At 60.9% G+C, this 18,962-nt stretch overlaps 1 protein-coding gene across 1 annotated transcript; it reads right to left on the bottom strand.

Moving 5' to 3' along the window:
* Positions 1-13,365: 13,365 nt before the first annotated feature.
* On the bottom strand, positions 13,366-18,189 carry FOXF2 (forkhead box F2). Its single transcript, XM_025264735.3, has 2 exons — positions 17,025-18,189; positions 13,366-14,229 (listed from the first exon to the last, which is right to left on the bottom strand). Exons 1-2 carry the CDS (start codon positions 18,187-18,189, stop codon positions 14,063-14,065), a joined length of 1,332 nt encoding a protein of 443 aa, XP_025120520.3. The 3' UTR covers positions 13,366-14,062.
* Between the last annotated feature and the right edge of the window lie 773 nt (positions 18,190-18,962).

Below are 18,962 nucleotides of genomic sequence, written 5' to 3'. Positions count from 1 at the left end.
GGGGAGGAGACAGGCTCCGCAGCTCAGAGACTTGGTGTGACTCCAGCCACACCACCGAGTGTGGGGTCACAGCTCTGTGTCCTCGGGCAAGTTACTTGCCCACTCTGAGCCTCATTTCCTTACAAATCTACCTGAAGAGTAGCTGGGAAGATAAAAGAAAATGCTACGTAACATCTGCTCTGGGATGCGGCACTCGCAATGTGAGGGTGGTGGCTGCTAGAGAGAGACCTGCTGCTACACCAACGTGACGACTCGCTTTCGTCCTGGCGAGAGGAGGACCGGCTTCCTGCCCCCTGCACCCGCCGCGGTCCTGGCGATCCCGCGCCAGGCCGGGGGCCGTGCCAATTCTTGGCGTCAAAGGAGGCTGCTGCAGCCACACTCCTGTTTTATCCTGGAAACTGAGCTCTTACTGTTCTGAAAGCCCTTGAGACAGGCTCTTGTCTTCTAGTCCTAGAGGTTTAGAGCAGGAAGAAGCTAGAGACTGCCTGACACCTCCCTTGGCATTTGATGAGAAAAGGCCTGAAAAGCTCAGGACGCGCCAGCAAACGAGACGCTGGGACTCAGGCCCAGCTGAGCTCCCTGGGCGCCCACTCGGGCCTGGCTGGGCTGGGCTGCAGCCGCCCGCTGGATCCCGTGGTCGCAGCTCACTGCATCTCCTCCCGCAGACAAGGGTGAAGGCACCTGAGTCTGCTGGCTTCGACGCCTCACCTCCCACCACCCGCCTCCCGTCTCCCACCTCCCGCTTCCTGCCTCCCACCACCTCTTCATCCTCGTTCTTGTGGATGGACGTGTGGCTGTCAGGGTGACGGGCTCGGCCGGGGCCTTCCGGTGGCTCCGGCAGTCGGACCTGGAACTGGAGTTGGAGAAGCAGCTCGGAGAGGCACTCCCTGATGCCTTTTCTGGCAGCTTCGCTGGAGCTGTATTGTGATTGGCAATGGGAGGGCCAGGCGGGGGCTGAGCCAGCCCTGCTTAGGAAATTCACACGGCCAGACCCTCACCTCCAGGCGCAAGGCAGGCTGAGGGGATTCCAAGGGGGCTCTGCGCCTTGTCCCCCCCGGCCTGGCGTCACAGGGGCGCCCAGACGCCTCGCGCTCCTCAGCACTCCCTGCCTTGCTCCAGCCTTTATTCGGCTCCCCTCTCACAGTCTGCGAGGTTGTCATCTGTCTCAACAGAAGTTAGTTTCCGGTGACGGTAGATGATGAGCTCAGGGTGGAAGGCAGGTACTTCATAAACCGTCTGGGGCAGGTGGAGGCTTCCTCGTTCTGGAGGGCATCTGGGGGAGGATGGTCTCCAGGGCAGATTAGAAATCTGGTCCCACTCGGGTTTATGAGGGTGAGGGTGGCCCCAGGTGCTGCCCCAAGATCACGGCTGTGAACAATGACCTTCCCTGGTGTGATCTGATTGGGGCGCCCTAACCCTGTCCTGAGGTCATGAGTTTCTTCTTTCCAAGCGTGTAATTGCTTATAATTGCTTATAATTACCTGGTGGCTCAGTGGTAATGAATCTGCTTCCAATTCAGGAGATGTGGGTTCGATCCCTGGGTTGGGAAGATCCCCTGGAAGAGGAAATGGCCATCTACTCCAGAATTCTTGCCTGGAGAATCCCATGGACAGAGCAGCCTGACAGGCTACAGTCTGTGGGGTTGCAAACAGGCAGTGACTGACCGGCAACAGTCACTTTTTAATGGCAGCTTCTAAATATTCACACAGTCCTCCCACCTCCAGCTTGGCTTTCCCCTGAGGGCTGTTGCGCCCTAACAGCCTCAGGTGAGCATCCTGGGCTGGGGATAGGGCGCAGGCAGTTTCCCGTCGCTGCTGATCTTGCCTTTTCCCGTTTGTTTTCAGGCAGGACCCGCCGCTGCTCAGTTTCCAAGGGCTGCTCAATGCCTGTGTTGCGCTCAGCATTTCTTTTACAATTTTGCAGGCTTTTGGACACTGGGTTTATTTCACGCTTTCTAGCAGGCCACATGCTCTGTGAGGTGGGGACCCCACAGGCAGTCCCCCTGTCTCCACAAGCCCAGGGTCTACGCTGCTCACGGAGTCGTGAACAGGTAGACTCGAGCACCTGAGTGGACTTGACTTGTGAATACGCAAACTCCACAGTCTCTGCCCCTCTGCCCTCTTGTCCGGACAGCCAGTCCCACTCATGATCAAGGCAGTCTCCTTGCGACACTGCTCAGTAACATTCACGTATGATATGAGCCTCAGCTTAATTCCTTCCACGATGTTTTCCTTATTCTTAATAATTGAATAACCCTTCAAAGCTGCCCTTCTAGTTGGTGGGCCCCAGGAGCCCTGGCCCGAGTTGTCTTTGTGACCCCACTGTCTGTCCAAGACTGTCTCAGATTCACCCTCCAGCCACGTGCTCCTAAGTTGCTGGTACGTCTCTTGGTAAAGATGAGTTCTAAGTTACATGCATGGGATGATGGTGTTTCCTGCAACAACGTACAACGAGGAGCTTCACCCACATCTTTTCTTTGGATGCATCATATTTCATGTCCTCTTTATCAGTTCAGAGATCTAAGACTCATCCATATTACAAAGAGTATTTCTTCAAATATGTTCCCACTATTCATCACCAGTTTCTTCTGTTCATCCTTGGTGTGGATGCAAAATCTGTACCAAAGTTTGCAGACAGATGGACCGTCACTTGAATTTAACCAGCAGATGTGTTTTATTGAGCTGGTACAGTGTTTTAAAAAATACTCTGAGCCAATATTTAAGAAGGAGATTTTGCATAATATGCTGGATTTGTGGCCGACCCACGCTGGCTGCCTTGGGCAGGGCTCTGCTGAGTCGCTCCAGCCTCTCTCGCTGGTTCGCTGCCTGCTGTTCAAATCCCTGAAAGTGCGGTTCCACCTGATTTGTTTTCTTTTTTCAAATTGCAACTAATGTTTTAAAAAATGTTGAAATGATAAATGGAAACAATAGCTTTTAAGAGGTTCAAGTTATGGGCTTAAGAATTCACCTGTGTGCATCTTTCCTAGTCACATGGGACTCCCAGAAGCAGTGAACATTTTAGATCAGCAAAGTGAGGAGCAGAGAAAGGAGGCAGCAGTATCCCTCTTGCTTTGTCAGCTCAGGAGCTCCTCCTGCCCGGCCCTGCGGCCCTGGCCTGGCAGAGGCCGCGCTGTCCTGGGGGCGGTGGGAGGACCGGCCGCTGCGGAGCGGCCTCCTCTGCAGTCCCCGCGGGCCTGCCCAGGAGCCGGCAGGTGTGGGATGACTACGAACTGGCTGCCGCGGAGATGGGGTGGAGACGGGCGTCCGTGTCCGTCCAGCCGGGGCCCCGGGTTCCGTCCCCTGCAGAGTCCCTGTGGCCACCGTCACCTGAGGTTCCCACACATCCTGAGTCGGACGCTGCTCGCACCTGGAGCACCCGCTCCTGGGGGAGCTCTGAGGGGGCCCTTCCTCGTCCTGCTGGTTCAGAGCCTTCCCTTGGCCTCTGTGTGGACATGAAGCTTCACCCTCTCACTGTACAAATCCTAGCAAAACAGGGACCATTCCTGTAGGCAGATTTAATTGAGAACACGTCTAACTGGCAGTAAGCTCTCCCTTGATGGCACCTAACAGGAACACATGTTTCACTCGAAGACACAGAAAATTTACTTTGGTTCTTGTAAGAAAACCCAGAGCTACAAGACGATACAGTGGACCCTCCCCCTCCATCTGTGATGTGCGTGTGTCCATCAAGAAACAGAAAACAATGATTTAAAACCTAGGGCAAATCAAAAAGCTAAAAATTGAAACAGATGTGTTCCAAGATAAGGAGAAAAAACAAAGAAAGGAAGGCCGGGGCCGCTTGCCGAGATAAACTTAATAAGAGAGAAAGTGTGGGGGTGGACCAGGCTCAGGAGGGGGCGGGGGGAGGGGGTGGTGGGGAGGAGGGGCGCTGGGGGTCTTCCAGTGGCCGGAGCTGGACATGCCCACCCCTCGTGCGGTCCCAGGCCCAGGGGCTCACAGCCCAGCAGCGCTGGCAGGCTGCCTGGCGGGGGATCGAGTCCCGTCCTTCCCAGCGTTTCCCCCACGAGCGCGGGCTGGGGGGCTCTCACGGTCATCCCCTCAATCCGCTTTGGCCGGGGCCCAGCCCACGCTCCACTTGGCAAGGCGACTCCTGGCGTGTGGATGTGGCTTTCCCAGGCCCTAGGCCCTGGGCGGGCTGGCCAGGGAGGGAGGCATGCGCGGAAATGAGCCGCACTCAGAAGTCTATCCTCAGTGTCTTTCCCTGAAGATGAGCCTCTGCAAAGCCCTCAGCAGCTTCAGGCAGGGACCTTGGCAGGGACTCGGCACGGCATGCCAGGGGACGGGCCAGGGACCTGGAGTCCAGCCACTGCCAGCATGGACCCTCTGCACCAGGGAGCGGGGGATGAGGAGCACAGAGGGAAACGCGGCTCCCCCTTGGAGGCAGGCCTTGGATAATGGAGCAGGAGAAAACCACACTGGGCTTCCCCAGCCCATCCCAAAGGCAGGCCTGGGACCAGGCAGGCAGTGGGCGGTGGCTGGGTGCTCGTGGTCAGGCCTCCTTCACCACCAGCCCTGGCCTCAGTCTGGTCCACCCCATCTCGCTTCATCAGCCTCACACCCTCTGCCATGTCTGCCTGTCTGCCTGTCTGCCCAGCCCGGCTTGGGCTGGGAGGGCAGTGGTGGAGGTGGGGGGGGCTTCGTGTCAATCCCAGGAGCAGGGGGAGGCAAGCGCCTGGTTGTGCTGAGGAGGCGGTCACCGAGGCCCCAGGGTCCCCACACGTGAGAGGGCGCTCACGCAGGGCAAGATGGACCACCCTCATCCTGGTGGCCACTTACGGCTTCATGTCCTATTACAAAGCAGGAGAGGCTGCCTGCGTTACATGCTGTTCCTTCTCAAAGGCTCTGGTCCTCTGTGGTGGCCCCTAGCGTCTAGACCTATGGAAAGCATGAGTCTCCCCACGGAGCTTCATACCGTGTGGGAGAGGCTTCCAGGAGCCCGCAGTGTGAGCAGTCGTCAGCTAGGCTGGCGTAAAGACAGCGAGGAGCCGTCCCTCCCTGTAAATGGGTCGTGGGGCGCCTCTCCCCCATGGCATCGAGGGTGGGGGGCGGTGGGCAGGGAGGCAGGGTCCCTGCAGGGCTGAGGCCAGAGGGCAGGGCTCTCCCACCGCCCCGACAAGTCCCCTCTCGGAGGAAATGCAGCAGACATTTAAATATTTCCAAACCAAACAAGACACCCTGGAGCATCCTCCTGCGCCCGCCTCCCGGATCTGAAAATATCAAACAAGGCGGAGAAGAGGCGCCTCGCGGAAGCAGCCGGCGGGAGGGCAAGACAACAAAGCCGGGCGTGCGGGGCTCCCGCCTGGGCGCCGGGGGCTGCTCTAAACCGGGGCCAGGGCCGGGTGGGCTCCGAGGCGTGGCTCCGAGGGTCCCGGCCCCATCCCCAGGCCCAGGTCGCCAGCTGAGCGGCCTTGCAGGTTTCGTGTCTGTCTTCGGCTCCTTCCCACCAGGGCCCGCCTGCTTCCGGCTCTCATGCCCTGTGGTCCTCAGGGAGCGTTCCTGCGCCCTAATTTGTCCTAAAAAGCCTGGCTTGTCCGCAGCGCTTAGATCTGATCTAACGTTTTCATCCGGGCTCCGCCGGCGCAGGGAGCAAAGTCCCAGAACAAAGCTCCGGCCCTTCCCCTGGGAATTCAGAAAAAGTTCCTCTAATGCCAGCACAGAATCTGGGGAAGAAAAATGAAAGTTGTAACTCTGACCTCCTACGGCATGTAATTGCTAATAGAGTTGTGGTTTCTTTCTTGGTTTTGTGATCTTGTTTTCCAAATTAAACCCCTCAGTGACTCAGCCTCTGCTCTGGTCCTGGGAGGCCCACGGGGCTTGGGTTAAAGATGGGCAGCGGAGGACTTGGTCCTGGGGGGCTACTGGCTGGCTCCCTCCCAGGGGTCCCGCCTTGTCCCCAACCCATGGGGGTGTTTCAGTTCTCAGAGGAAATGTGGGAGCAGTTTGAGTCCTTACAAGGGAGCCTGGGCCAGACCCCAGAAGGGCGGCCAGCTACCCACACCCCCATGCCAGGGCTGGGCTCCTGCCGACACCTGGGCGAGGAGCTGGCCGGAAGGTGGGTTGGAACCTGCTCTGCTCTCAGCCCAGGGAGCTGTCTCTCTGGGGTGGGAGGTTTGGGGCTGGCAGAGCGCCAGACTTCCTGGGACCAGGAGCAGGCAGGAGGAAGCCCCAGGGGCCCCTGCCTTTGCCAGCCTTTGGGGGTCTACTCCATGTGCAATGAGAATGGGGTGTCCCCACAGTCTGGGCTGTGTCCCTGGACTTCCTGGACCCACAGCACGACACGCGTGGGCCCCTCACGGATGGCCAGAGACCCTTCGGGGAGCCCCCTCCCTGGAGGCTGTGACCCCCCACCACACACACACATTCTTTGCCGACCGCCTGCTTCAGTGTGTGGAGCTGGGGGTGCCCGGGGTGGGGGCTGGCCCTCCCAGCTGCCGGTGGACCTGTCTGGGCCCAGCTTTCCTCAGCGTTCCACCTTCATGACACTGTGCAGGTAACTCCCGCTCTTCCCCAGTTCAGCCCGGGAAAGGACCCCTTCCCGGACCTCTTCTCAGGTCTCTCAGGACCTGGGCTCCTCCACGCAGGGCCTGTTTGATGCTCCAGCCTCAGGGGTGCGCCCCTCCCCATCTCCCCAGGGAGTTTCCTAGCTTGGAGCGTGGGCTGGAGGGGCTGGGGCTCCCGAAGGAGCACGAACCTGGCTCCTGGTCACCGAGGGGTGGATGCAGACAGGCGGATGCAGATGGGCAGCCCGGCCGCACCACGGTTGTCCGCTCGGCCCTGACCTGGAGGTGGGCGGGCGGCAGGCGGCAGGCTGTAGGAAGTCAAGCTTCTGTTCAGCCTCGAACTTGGTTTACAGTTGTTCCGGGATGAATTTTGTCCCCTAAAATCCTAACCCTTGGTGACTGACTGGGAGGTGGGGTCGCTACAGAGGTCAGAGAGTCACAGGGAGGTCCCAGAGGAGGCCCCGATCCAACACGACCGGGGTCCCTAAAGCCCTGGGGCGCCTGGGCCCAGAGGCAGACAAAAGGACAATGTCGTGAATGCGCAGAGAGGAGGCGGCGTCTACCTGCCTGGGGGAGCTTCAGGAGGAATCAGCCCCTGGGAACACCTGGCTTCAGGGCTTCTGGCCCAGGACGCTGAGAAAATCAGCACCTCCCGCTTAGGCCCCTGACCTGTCACCACTGGCCCCGCAGACGAAGGCAGACGCCTTCTGACCTGCCCTCTGCGGGCCCCACACCTGGGCCCCTGTCCTGCTCCGAGCATCCTCGGGGGCAGTCTGCCCCCTGCAGCTCTACCAGGCCAGGCATCCGTCTCCCATCCGCCCACCCTGTGCGGGAACCGGCTAAGGCCCCTGCAATCACCCAGCCGCCCCCAAACCCGGGACATGGACCTGTGCCCTGCTGCCCTGTTTAGGACACTGAGGCCCAAACCATGCCAGTGCTGCTCCCTCAGCCCAGCGGCCCCCTCTGCCTGCCTCTGCTCGGGGGGCACACATGGACGCGGAGAGGAGAGGCTGTCTGAAGACCTTCCGGGGCACGTCTTCCTGAGCAGGTGAGCTTTCTCCACAGGCAATTTCTGGGGAAGCAAAGGCACCGGGCTTCTCCCTGTCGCCTGGAGCAGAGGGACGGTCCGCATGCGGGCCAGCCAACCGTGCCGCTCGAGGCTGGGCAGCGCCTTTCACTGGTGTTGCTGGGTGGGTTCTGACCGGGTGGAATCCAGGCCGTTGCTTGGTGCCTCTTGAGCTCAGGTCCTGACGTGAAGGGGTCAGCCCGAAAGGCCCGCCCCCAGAGCTGCTCTCACCCCTGCAGTGAGCGCCGAGCGCTCAGAGGCAGGCGGTGCAGAGCCCACGGGGACCTTGGCCCTTGGAGGAGCAGCCCATGCCCCCACGCCAAGTGCCATGTGCGTCTGGGACAACTGTGGGTCCCACCCTGGTGCCAAGCTGTGGCCTTGCCTCTGGCAGCAGGTCGGTTTAGCCTTTGAAAACAAAAGTGACAATTGAAAAGAGGCTGTTTTCCTGCTTCTAGAATCAGAGGAGGGAGAAATTCCTGTCTTTAGAGAAGGAAGCCTCAGAAGGCAGTTATGAAACTGCTGTGGTCAATTTGGAGACTTGGAACGACAGCAGGTGTGATGCAAGGCTGGGCTTCAGCTCTTGGGCTGGAAGCCCACCGAACAGGAGGCGGCGTGTGAGCGCATGTCCACGTCTCCGTGTGTGTCTGTGGGCAGTGTGTGAGCGTGTGTCCACGTCTCTGTGTGTGTCTGCGGGCGGCGTGTGAGCGCGTGTCCACGTCTCCGTGTGTGTCTGCGGGCGGCATGTGAGCGCGTGTCCACGTCTCCGTGTGTGTCTGCGGGCGGCGTGTGAGCGCGTGTCCACGTCTCCGTGTGTGTCTGCGGGCGGCGTGTGAGCGCGTGTCCACGTCTCCGTGTGTGTGTGTGGGCGCATCTGTGTACGTGTGACCGTGTCTGTCTGTCCACCTACATGTATGTGCATGTGCGTGTCTGCCCACTCAAGCGGGGCCTCTGGCACTGGCCTGGGCGCCAGGCTCTCCCAGTCAGTGCTGGGTCCCCCACTTGGCCCTGATGGATGGAGTATTGTCAGCGCACAGGGCCTGGGGGCCCTGCGTCCCTCCAATCCCCCATTGGTGCCCCCCCCTACTCAGGAGGAACCAGGATCACTGATTTCTGTGAGGTTACACCTTGTGGCTACGGGGTGGTGACCCCTTCCCCGTGTAAAGCTGGGGCCAGAGCCTCCCATCCCCCCACCCAGTGCTTCACGCCCCGACCCAAAGCTGCCGGGGGGCAGGCAGTGTGCCAGGCGTGGCACTGGTGTGGACACCAGCTAAACACAGCTGGATGGCCGTCTCTGTCTGAAACCCACGACGATAAGGCCTTCCTTAGAGGGTTTCTGTAAAACATAAACAAGATCGTGTTCATTAGCGGTTGTCAATCCCGCCCGAGCTGCAGAGGCAGCTGGGGGCCATCTGAGGACCGCCGGGGCCAGGCCCCCCGGGGGCCGACTTCCCTGGCTGGGGGTGACATGCGTGATGTTCAGAGCTCCCCAGGTCCCCACCAGGAGCCAAGGCTGTGACCCACCGCTGTGGTGGACAAGTCACTAAGTAACAGCCATTGACTCGCTCTCTCTGGACCGAATGCCAGCCTGGTCACTTCGAATTTCAACCCAGGAAAGCAGTTCCTGATGGAGGTTCTTCTTCTTGAAGAACAGCCATTAGTGGGGGTTGTCCTGTGGTTCAGCCACTCACCCCCCCCAACCACATTCTCCTGGTGGTTCAGATGGTAAAGAATCTGCCTCCAGTGCAGAAGACACAGGTTCGATCCCTGGGTCGGGAAGATCCCCTGGAGAAGGAAACGGTAACCCACTCCAGTATTCTTGCCTGGAGAATCCCAAGGACAGAGGAGCCTGTAGGCTGCAGTCCAAGGGGTCGCAAAGACTCAGACATGACTGAGCAACTAACACTTTCTACCTGTCAGTGCTGGGGTGGATGGAGTAAGGAAGGCCATGGTGGTGTGGCTACACGGGGGAGGGGAGCCCCAGTGAAGAGACGCCCTCTGCGGCAGCTCAAGCCCCCACCCCCGTCTCTGTGCCCTGCCTCTCCCTCCCCTGTGGTGGGCAACATGGGGTGACAAGGATGGGCCTGGGGCCACAGTGGGGACAAGCATGGGAAATGGAGTGGGGGTCCCAGGCCACGTCCCAGCCATGCGAACGAGAACTATGGCAGAGAGAGGCTCCCAGACTCAACAAAGTGGGAGCAGCTTGTGACTCCGGGGAGCTCTGCCCGTCCCGGGCGGTGCTGAGCTGTCGGGGGTCAGGCCCCCACACCTCTCTTATGAGACAGCAGTTCCTGGGCTGAAGGGGGCCCTTCCGGAAGGGACACTTGAGGCACCTCCTTCAGCACCCCCTCCCAGACCCCCTCCTCGCTCTCACGCACTCAGGTCGAGACCCCCAGGACTGGAGCCCTGAACACGCACCAATCAGTAGCAGCACTCTCAGGGCTGAACTCTGAAAGAACTTCTAGCACTTTCATTTTCTCCCAAATGAGCTTGGCATCCGTGAGCTGTGACCCAGCCTGGCCTGGTGGCTGCATCTGGGGTGTTTTCCTTGCTCAGATAGGATTTCGTGGAGGCGGTTTTGGTAAAATGTATTTCCGCTCTGATAAAATATATTAAAATACATTTCCATGCTCAAGAAGCTGCTGCCTGTTCTGAATTAATCACCATTATGCTCACTCAGTCACTAGGTGACTAGGTAGATAGGAATCTACAAGGGAGGTTTTCTTTCGGGAAGGAGGTGCTAATTCCATCTAATACCTGAAGATTTTCCTGGAAATCAGACTTCCACTTTCTAAAATGTAAGTCGAGATGATTCTCCCCAAATGCTCTGACCGTTGCTGCAGCAGTTGAGAAGCTTTGCGCAGGAACAACGGGAGAATCCACTTACGTGCCCAGAATCCTGGCAGAAGTCAAGGAAAGCAGAAGAACGTGGGCTTCACAGTGGTGCCTGTGGCGGCCGCAGGACGGCCGTGGGCTCGGAGGACCTCAGCCCTGCCTCAAGGCTGCTCCGCTCCTGTCAGCACGGGATCTCCTGCGAAACAGAGCCCCCTCTGCAGACTGCTCCCTCTCTCCCACCCCTGCCGCTGCCACCCCCTGACCCATCTGTGTCTGGGGGTCACTGAGGGGACCTTTACCTTCTCTCTGTTCCACCCTCTAAAGATTTTTATCCCCAACAAAGGAATTCCTTTTCCTGCCTGCTTTAATCACCACTGCTGTCTGGAGAGGTGTGACGGCACTAACCCAGACTCCCGGTGCCGAGGTAGAGAGGCCTCAGTGCTTCCACCTGAGTTCTCTTTGCAAAGGTGACTAGAATGGATTAAGGTGTATCGTGGCTTTGGATAAAAAGGGGAGTTTCTACTTCCTTGTGCAGGGCTCAGCTCAAAGTTAGGCCTTACGTTTCCCAGGGGCCAATAATCCATCAGAGATATTTCTGTGTGCAACCTGCTTTCAAAAAACCTTCTCAGATCTTTGCCTAACTAATTAACGTACAAGCCTTAACACCCACCGTCTGAACCTGTAAAATCTCTGTAACTCAGACTGCCCTGCTGGACCTGTGGGTCTCAAAGTGTGCTCCTGGACCCACTCTGCCAGCATCACCCGGGAGCTGACTGGGGATGCGGGCTCCTCGGACTTATCAGAGTCGGGGTGGGCCCAGCAGCCTGTGCTCCATCAGCCCTGAGTGACCGACGTGGCCATCGCGCCCGCGTCTGCAACGCCAGACAAAGGAGTCTCGTCAGTGACACCGTTGTGACTGGGCTTCACCGTGGTGGGCTTCCCAGAGTCAGCCGTTTTTTGCAAAGTGGCAGCCCCGCACACAGCCATGCGAAAGTGTTATTTTCGCACTGACTCTGGCTCACTTACTGTCTTTGCCACGTTTTGGTAATTCTCACTCGATGTGAGACTTCAGTACTAGTATTTATTATTCTTACGTGCATTACGGTGGTCTGTGATGAGTGGTCTTTGATGTCACTGTAATACCATGGCTCACTGAAGGCTCAGACGAGGTTTAGCATTTTTAACAATTATTCATTTGCACTTGGTTCTGGCTGTGCTGCGTCTTCCTTGCTGCATGTGGCTTCGGTGGTTGCCCCACGGCGCATGGGATGCTCCCGGACCAGGGATCAGACTCCCGTCCCCTGCATTGGCAGGCGGATTCTCAACCACTGGACCACCAGGGAAGAGCCGGGGTCGAGCATTTTTAGTGATAAAATGTTTTAAAATTGAGGTCTGCACACTGCTTTTGGACACAACGCTATTGGCCTCTTGACAGGCCCCAGCAGCGTGCACGCATAACTTTTATCTGCCCTGGGAAACTAAGAGTTTACGCGACTCACTGTGTTGCAGGATTTAGTTTAAGCCGAGCCCACTGTATCTCTGAGGTCTGTCTACGCGGATCTGCGGCAGGACCGGCGGCCTCACGTCAGAGGAGTCGGAGGAAAAGCACCAGAACGGCCACTTGGGGCGCCGCGGACCCCGCATCCCGGGCGCCGGCCGGCTCTCACCACAAGGGGGCGCGCTGGGCTCGCTGGGCCGGCCGCAGCCCTCCTCGCATGTCATTCTCTGTATAAACAAGTTACGTGCAAGTGTTTAGGATATAAATTACGACCATGCCGGCTGCCTTGCAAGGAATGTAAACACAGCACTGTGGTCGGAGCAGACTCTGAAACTGACTTCATAATTTATAGCAGGCCCCCGAGTAGCTCAGAATAAAAGGGGGAGAAAAATCCCTATTTAACTGCAAAGATGATAAAGCAGACACAAAAAAATGTTTAAATCACAGCGAGATTTTGGAAAATATAGAAAGGAAGCCTCAGGATTAGGCAGACAGTTAGGACTTTGTAAAACAAGATGTTAAACTGAGACTGTCTTTGGACTGAAAACTGACTCGGCATGCAAGTCTCCGGGTGGGAGATGTCCACCCCAGGGTATCGGGGGCCTGGTGACTGACCGGGGGACAGCTTGCAGGAAGTGGGAATCCAAGGTGAGTCCTCAAAGTGGACTCAGCACCTGGAGAACCTCTGCCTCGCTCAGGGGTCTGCAGGCTGCTCGGACCTCAGGGCTGGCCGGCACCAGGCCCTCTGCCCAGGCTGGTCTCCTCTCTTGGTCCAGAAGTTCTCAGCCCGGCCTTCAGCATCTGTGACTGGGAAGGCCTGGAAACCAAGCAAGAAAGGAAATGGCCAAGAGGGAATCCCAAGGGAAACCACGGCTCCCTGGAGAAGGACGGATGGGACCAGAGAGGCAGACTGGGGCGGCACGTGGGGGCCGACCTCTGTGCCCCGAACTGGGGGTGGACACATGCCTCATCCTGCTTCTGTCCCTGATGCCGGGACTGCCCACACCCTCCTCACCTTCCCCTCCGGACACAGGGATCTGACGGCCACCCAAGGAAGCAGGGCCTGTGTCCTGGGCACCTGCCCTCTGCTCGCAGCCCGAGGAGGGCAGCCCAGCCCAGCCGGTGGGGAAGCGAAAGCACGGTGCAGAGGCCGGGCACTTGGGAAGGACAGCGAAGGGCAGGGGCGCCTGGCTTTTCTTTAAGCTCCTTTCACCTTCTGGTTTCGGTTTGGCCAGAAAGAGCGAGGATGAAGCAAAGAAATAACAGAAAATGTTTCTTCTTCCCTTTCTCTCCTGAGAAGACCCACAATCAGAACCTGGCCTGCGTTACTCAAGGCACAGACCCCACACCACGCCAATTACACAGCTTAGAAAAAAATCCTGCCCAGTGTAGAGTTGCATCGTCCTGGCGATCAGATGCCCATGGAGGAGAGAGGTCCCCCCCAGCAACTATTTGTTATATACATTTTATTGAAAAAATTGTACATCAAAATAGTTTGGCAAACTGTAAAAGTATACATAAGTGCAAATATATCCTCCTTTTAAAATACAAGCAAAGTGTGAGTATACACGAAGATCATAAAAATATCTTTAAACTATGGTGGTAGAAAACAGCCTTGTAAAAACGTTGTATTGTCACAATACTGGAGACCACGTTTCTTAAACTAGACACATCATTGCTAAATACTTTCTTGATAATGTTCTTTGGCACCTGGATCCAAAGGTAGTGTTTGGCAAAATACAGCTCTCCCACTGAGCCAGGCAACAAGATGAGGCTCTCTTGGAATCTTGTGCTGGGCACTGCCTTTTTTAAAAAAAGAGCACACACATTTTCCATAGACAAAGAAAAACACATACACACACAGCCCGTCTGCCTGTTTCAGACCCTGATTACTGAAGGCAATGAAGATCCCAGAGTTCCACATTTGTGTTTTCTGCGTGGTAAGTTTTCACCATCTCCCGTCGCTGGGAGCCTGCGTGTGTTTGGGGCATTACCTCACCGGGGGTTGTCCTCCTACCAAGAGTGGACAAACGTCAATGCGTGACGCTCACCTGGGGTCTCCAAGTGACTGGCATGGCCACGCTGGGAGTCCACCTCGGTCATCGCCCGGGGGCAGCGGGGGCCCGGGCTGGCCCCCGCCCTGCGTTCACATGACACAGGGCTTAATGTCCTGGCAGACGCTCTGGTGGTGGTGGTGGTGGTAGTAGGGGCCGCTGGCAGAGGGGTGGAAGGAGGAGATGCCGTTGAAGTTGAGGACGAAGTCTTTCCTGTCGCACACAGGCGTGGAGTGGTGCTGGTACCGAGGGAGCCCCACTGAAAGGGGAGAGAAGAGAAACGCTCTTCAGAAACGTTTGCTCCACTAGGGCGCGGCCTGTGATTCTTAAAATTGTCCTTTAACATGCATCTCTTTTGCCTCCAAGCGGGTGGGCCTGTCTTTCTATTGCTGAAAACCTGGGAGAGGAAACCCAGCCCCAGAATGTCTGAGTTTCAAGCTTTGGCCACAGGATGACTCTGGAATTCCGGTTTGCTATTTGGTTTTGAGGGGCCCACAAACACGGAGCACAGGCCGCTTACCCAGAAGTCAGGCTCTCCGTTCCTGAGTTCCTGTTAATCCTGGAGGCCGGAGGGGCTCTAACAGCCACCGGCCCGGGCCCTGGGCACTGGCCCTAGGGCTCCCGTCCCAGAAACACCACGGGCTCCCTCGCTTCTGGTTTCCAGCCCCCGCCCCGCATTATTTCCCAAACAACTGATCGCCAGGCAGTGGCAGGAGGAGCCGAGGGGGCAGAAAACACTGGCGGGGAGAGGGGCCGGGAGAACGCGCCCATCCCAGGGTCGTGCCTCTAGACAGGGGAGAGCCCAAGGACAGGGCCTGCCCTTGGGCGAGGGCTCGGCCGCGGCCCCTCCCCCGCGCCGGGAGCCCCTGGAGCGCCGGGCCGGCCCGCAGCCTCTTCCCGGACCTGAGGCCGGCCTCCTGTCGCCGACTTTTGCTTTTGCTTTCTCGGCGCCTCCGGCCCGGGGGGCGCAGTTGGCTGGGGGGTCCAGGGGCAGGCCTCTCAGGCCCAGCTGGGCTAGGCCTGCTCCCTGAGGCCTCTCCAGCCTCCCGCGCTGGGGAATCCGCAGCCCTCGCCGGTGCCCGGCGGGCGGTTCTCCGCGCGCACACCCTAACCCGCGGCCCGGCGCCTCGCCCGGTCGCCCTGCGCTTGCGGAGCCGCCCGGCAGCCCCGTGGCCAGAAGCTCGGCCCATGTTCGGCGTCGGGCGGCGCCGACTGCGGCCCACCGCGCGCCCAGACGCGAGTCCCTGCGGCCGCGCAGGTGCTCCCGCCCCCGGGCTAAAGCACCTGGCGGCGCCGCTTCCCACGGCTCTAATCCGCGGCCCCGTGTGGCGCTTTGATGAGGCCGAGGCCGAGGGGCCTCCTCGAGCACGCCGGCCTGGGTCTCCCGGGGCGAGCTGGGTGCGCGCTCCGGGCCCTTTCTCGGCCTCCCTGCTCCACTCGCAGCCCCGGGTTCCTGAGGGACCTGGCTCGGGAGACGCCTGCCAGGCCGCGGGGAAGAGCGTTGGCGGAGGCGAGGGTCAGGGCACTGGAGGGGCGGTGGGGGTGAGAAGGGCGAAGCAGAGCGTCCAGGCTGGCCAGGGACTCCTCAGGCCGCAGACTCGGCCCGAAGGGCGCGCGAGCCCTGGGGCTTGGGAGGCGGAGTCCCTTCTCCCCTAGAGGGGCTGTGCCAGCCGGTCTCCGCGCTTCTGGGACCTGGGCGCGCCTGGTGTGCGGGGCGGGACGAGGGTGGCCTCTCAGAATGGTCAGAAAGCTCTGTCTGCGCGATTTGGAAAGTTTAAGGAAGTGTTTCAGGCCAACAGCGAGGCCTCGGGGTGCAGGTGGTGGCCTAGCGGGCGGCTGGAGCGGGGACCCGGGAGGAGAGGCCGCGGCGCCCGCAGGCGAACCGCTGGGCGGGAGAGCGCAGAGCGCGCCGCGCGCCCGGCGCTGATTGACAGCCAGTCCGAGGGGGTTAAAGAAAATAAGAGCGGAGGGTCGGCTGTGTTGGTTACTTGTTGAAATTCCCATAAAACTGAACAAGACTCCGCTCTCAGTGGGTTGAGTCAGGCTGGAATCCTCTCCGGTGTGGTCCGCCCAGACGGTCTTTGTTTAGTTAACCTCTGAGACCCGCAGTTAAAAGGCCTATTCGGGAAACTTCACCGTCCGGGGAACCAACATCTTTTGCCCATTTCTGGGCTTCCTCTCTCCCTGACGCTCTGCTCCCACGCCGATGCACGAACGTACAATGCAGGCGTGTCAGCCTGGAAACCCTCTTCCAGTTGGGGTGGGTATGGGTCTGCTCCAGCCCCGCTTGCCCTGCACACCAGCGTGCCGCAGAGGGGTTAATGCGAGGTTTATCTCCACGGTCCCCATAAACCTGGCTAAATATTCAAATTCCCTCCTCCACCCCTTCTGTCCCCTCCCACCTCTCACCGCCTTAGGCAAGTCAATAAATTTTCATAATCTGCAACCAGCACAGTTTACACGAGCAACACTGCAAGTGGGGCCCAAGGGCAGGCCTTTCTCAGGGAGCCCCCTGGGCCCTGGGGCCTACGGGCCTGGGCCGCACCAATGTGTCATCGACTTGGGCCCACTGAGGGGAGGCCGGGGCGCCGCTCCTCCCTGGCCACACGTCCCTCCTGTGATGGTCCCCTGACCCGTCTGTTCCTGGAGGCCCTGTCTCCCTGCTCCGGACGCCTCTCAGCAACGGCCCAGTGCAGCCTACCCCGTGCACTCCTGGGGACACAGCGTTTACTCTCAGGTGAAAGCACAGCAAAACCTACTTTAAAAGACAAAAGAAAGCAGCCACGGCGCCCTGGCCAAGGTCCCCTAAGCGCAAGCCTTCTCCCTCGGGCAAGCCAGGCCTGAGCTCTGAGCCCTGCAGCCCGCGGAGACTCTGGACACCGGCGCTTCCTTCCCTCCTGGAGGGGTGGAAACTCCGGAGGCCCGGCGGGGGCCAAGGGTGTCGGGGAGGCCCTGTCACCCCACCCTCTCCAAAAGGGCGCCGGCGTTGCCCAGGCCTCGGCGGCCAGAGCCGGGAGGCCAGAGGCAATGGCCCGCGGCTAGGCAGCACGTTACCTGGGAGGTCCTCGCGGGCGTTTTGATGCAGGTAACTCTGCTCCAGCGAGTAAGAAGACATGCTGCTGTGCAGGCCTGCGGGGGCCGCAGGGGTGCTGCCCGGCGTCAGGGCGGGCGGCTGCTTGAGGTAAGGCGAGGCGCCGGGAGAGCTCCAGTGCGCCGCGGGGCTGGTGTAGGGCGAGTGGCACTCGATGGCGCTCGCCACGGCCGGGGACGAGGGCACGGGGCTGCTGCTGCTGTCCGGGCCGTAGTCCCCGCCGCCGCCGCCGCCGCCCCCAGCCGCGCCGACGGCCCCGGGCCCGGCGGGCACCGGGCAGCTGGCCATGTAGGTGGAGCCCGGGTTGGGCGACATGTGCGGGACGTGGTGGTGGTGGTGGTGGTGGTGCGGGTGTGCGTGGCCCGGGGCGCCGGCGCCCGCGTCGTAGCCCGCCGACATCATGTCGAGGCCGCCGTAGCCGCCCTGCCCGTGGCAGCCGAGCGGCGCCGACGGGGGCGCCTGGAAGTCGAAGCCCTGCGGTAGCAGCGAGGCCCCGAAGCCCAGGCCGCTCACCACGCGGTGGTACATGGGCTTGAGCGCCTGGCACTTCCGCCTGAAGCCGCGCGGCCGGCGGCGGAACGAGCCCTCCTCGAACATGAACTCGCTGGCCGGGTCGATGGTCCAGTAGTGACCCTTGCCCGGCCGCCCGAGGCCCTTGGGCAGCTTGATGAAGCACTCGTTGAGCGAGAGGTTGTGGCGCACGGAGTTCTTCCAGCCCTGGTAGGCGCCGCGGAAGAAGGGGAAGCGCGCCTGCAGGAACTGGTAGATCTCGCTGAGCGTCAGGCGCTTGGCGGGCGAGCTCTGGATGGCCATGACGATGAGCGCGATGTACGAGTAGGGCGGCTTCTCCGGCCGCCGCAGCCCCGCGCTCGCCTTCTTGGCGCCCCCACCGCCCGCGCCCGCGCCCGCGCCGCCGCCCGCGCTCTTGCAGGCGTTCGGGGCCGCGCCGGCCGAGGAGGCGGCCGAGGACGAGGACGAGGACGACGAGGCGGCCTCCAGGGCGGCGGCGGCGGGCGGCGGGCTCATCAGGGCGGCCTGCAGCGCGCTGGGGCCCGGGCTGCGGGCGCGGCGGAGCGGGGCCGGCGGCGGGCGCGGCGGGGGTGGCGGCGGCCCGCCCTCGGAGGTCATCGGGCGCCCGGGAGCGGGGCCGGGCGGCGGGGGCGGGCCCGGGGCCGGGCGCGGGGGCGCGGGAGCGCGGGCGGCCCAGAGGCCGGGCGAGCGCCCTAGCCCTCCGCCCGGGCTGCAGCCGCAGCCGCTGCGAGCCAGCGCCTCGCCGTCGCCTCCCTCAGCCCTGCCGGCGCTTCTGGCCGAGGCCGCGGGCCGCCGGCGGCGCCCGGCGCATCCCTCCCGGGCCTCGGGCCCGGCCTGCGCGGCGGCCTCCGGGCCGCGGAGCCGGAGAGGCCGGGCGGCTGCGCGGGCGAGCGGCGACCGCGGCCGGGACCCCGGGGACGAGCCCGACGTCTCCCCTCAGGAGCGCGGCTCGCTCTGTCTCTCGGACTTCCTCCTCCCGCGCCTCCCCCGTCCCCCCACCGCCCGCCCCCTCCTCCCCGCCCCCCCGGAGGGCGCGCGGGGCCGGCGCTCACTCCTCCCCCCGCCGCCGCCGCTCCCTCGCTTATCTCGCTCCTGGCTCTCCGGGGTCCCCCTTGGCCTTTTAATGCCTCTGCCGAGCGCTCGCCCTGTCCCCCACCCACCCCCTTGCAAGCCTAGGGATCGCACCCCGGCTCACATTTGCCTTGGAAGACACCGCCGCCCCCGCCCCGCAGAACCCGACCACCTAGACTTTAGGGAACCTCCTTTCTCTCTGCCCCCGACAGCACCCCTGTCGCCCATCCCGGAGCCAAGCGCCCCCGGCGGCGCGGCCCACCCGGCTCCTCCCCTCCCCTCCCCTCCCTTTCCCCTCT

Source organism: Bubalus bubalis, chromosome 2 (assembly GCF_019923935.1).
Source record: "Bubalus bubalis isolate 160015118507 breed Murrah chromosome 2, NDDB_SH_1, whole genome shotgun sequence".
Taxonomy (NCBI): domain Eukaryota; kingdom Metazoa; phylum Chordata; class Mammalia; order Artiodactyla; family Bovidae; genus Bubalus; species Bubalus bubalis.
Note: the sequence above shows the minus strand (reverse complement) of the source record. Positions and strands in the feature narration are given on the sequence as shown.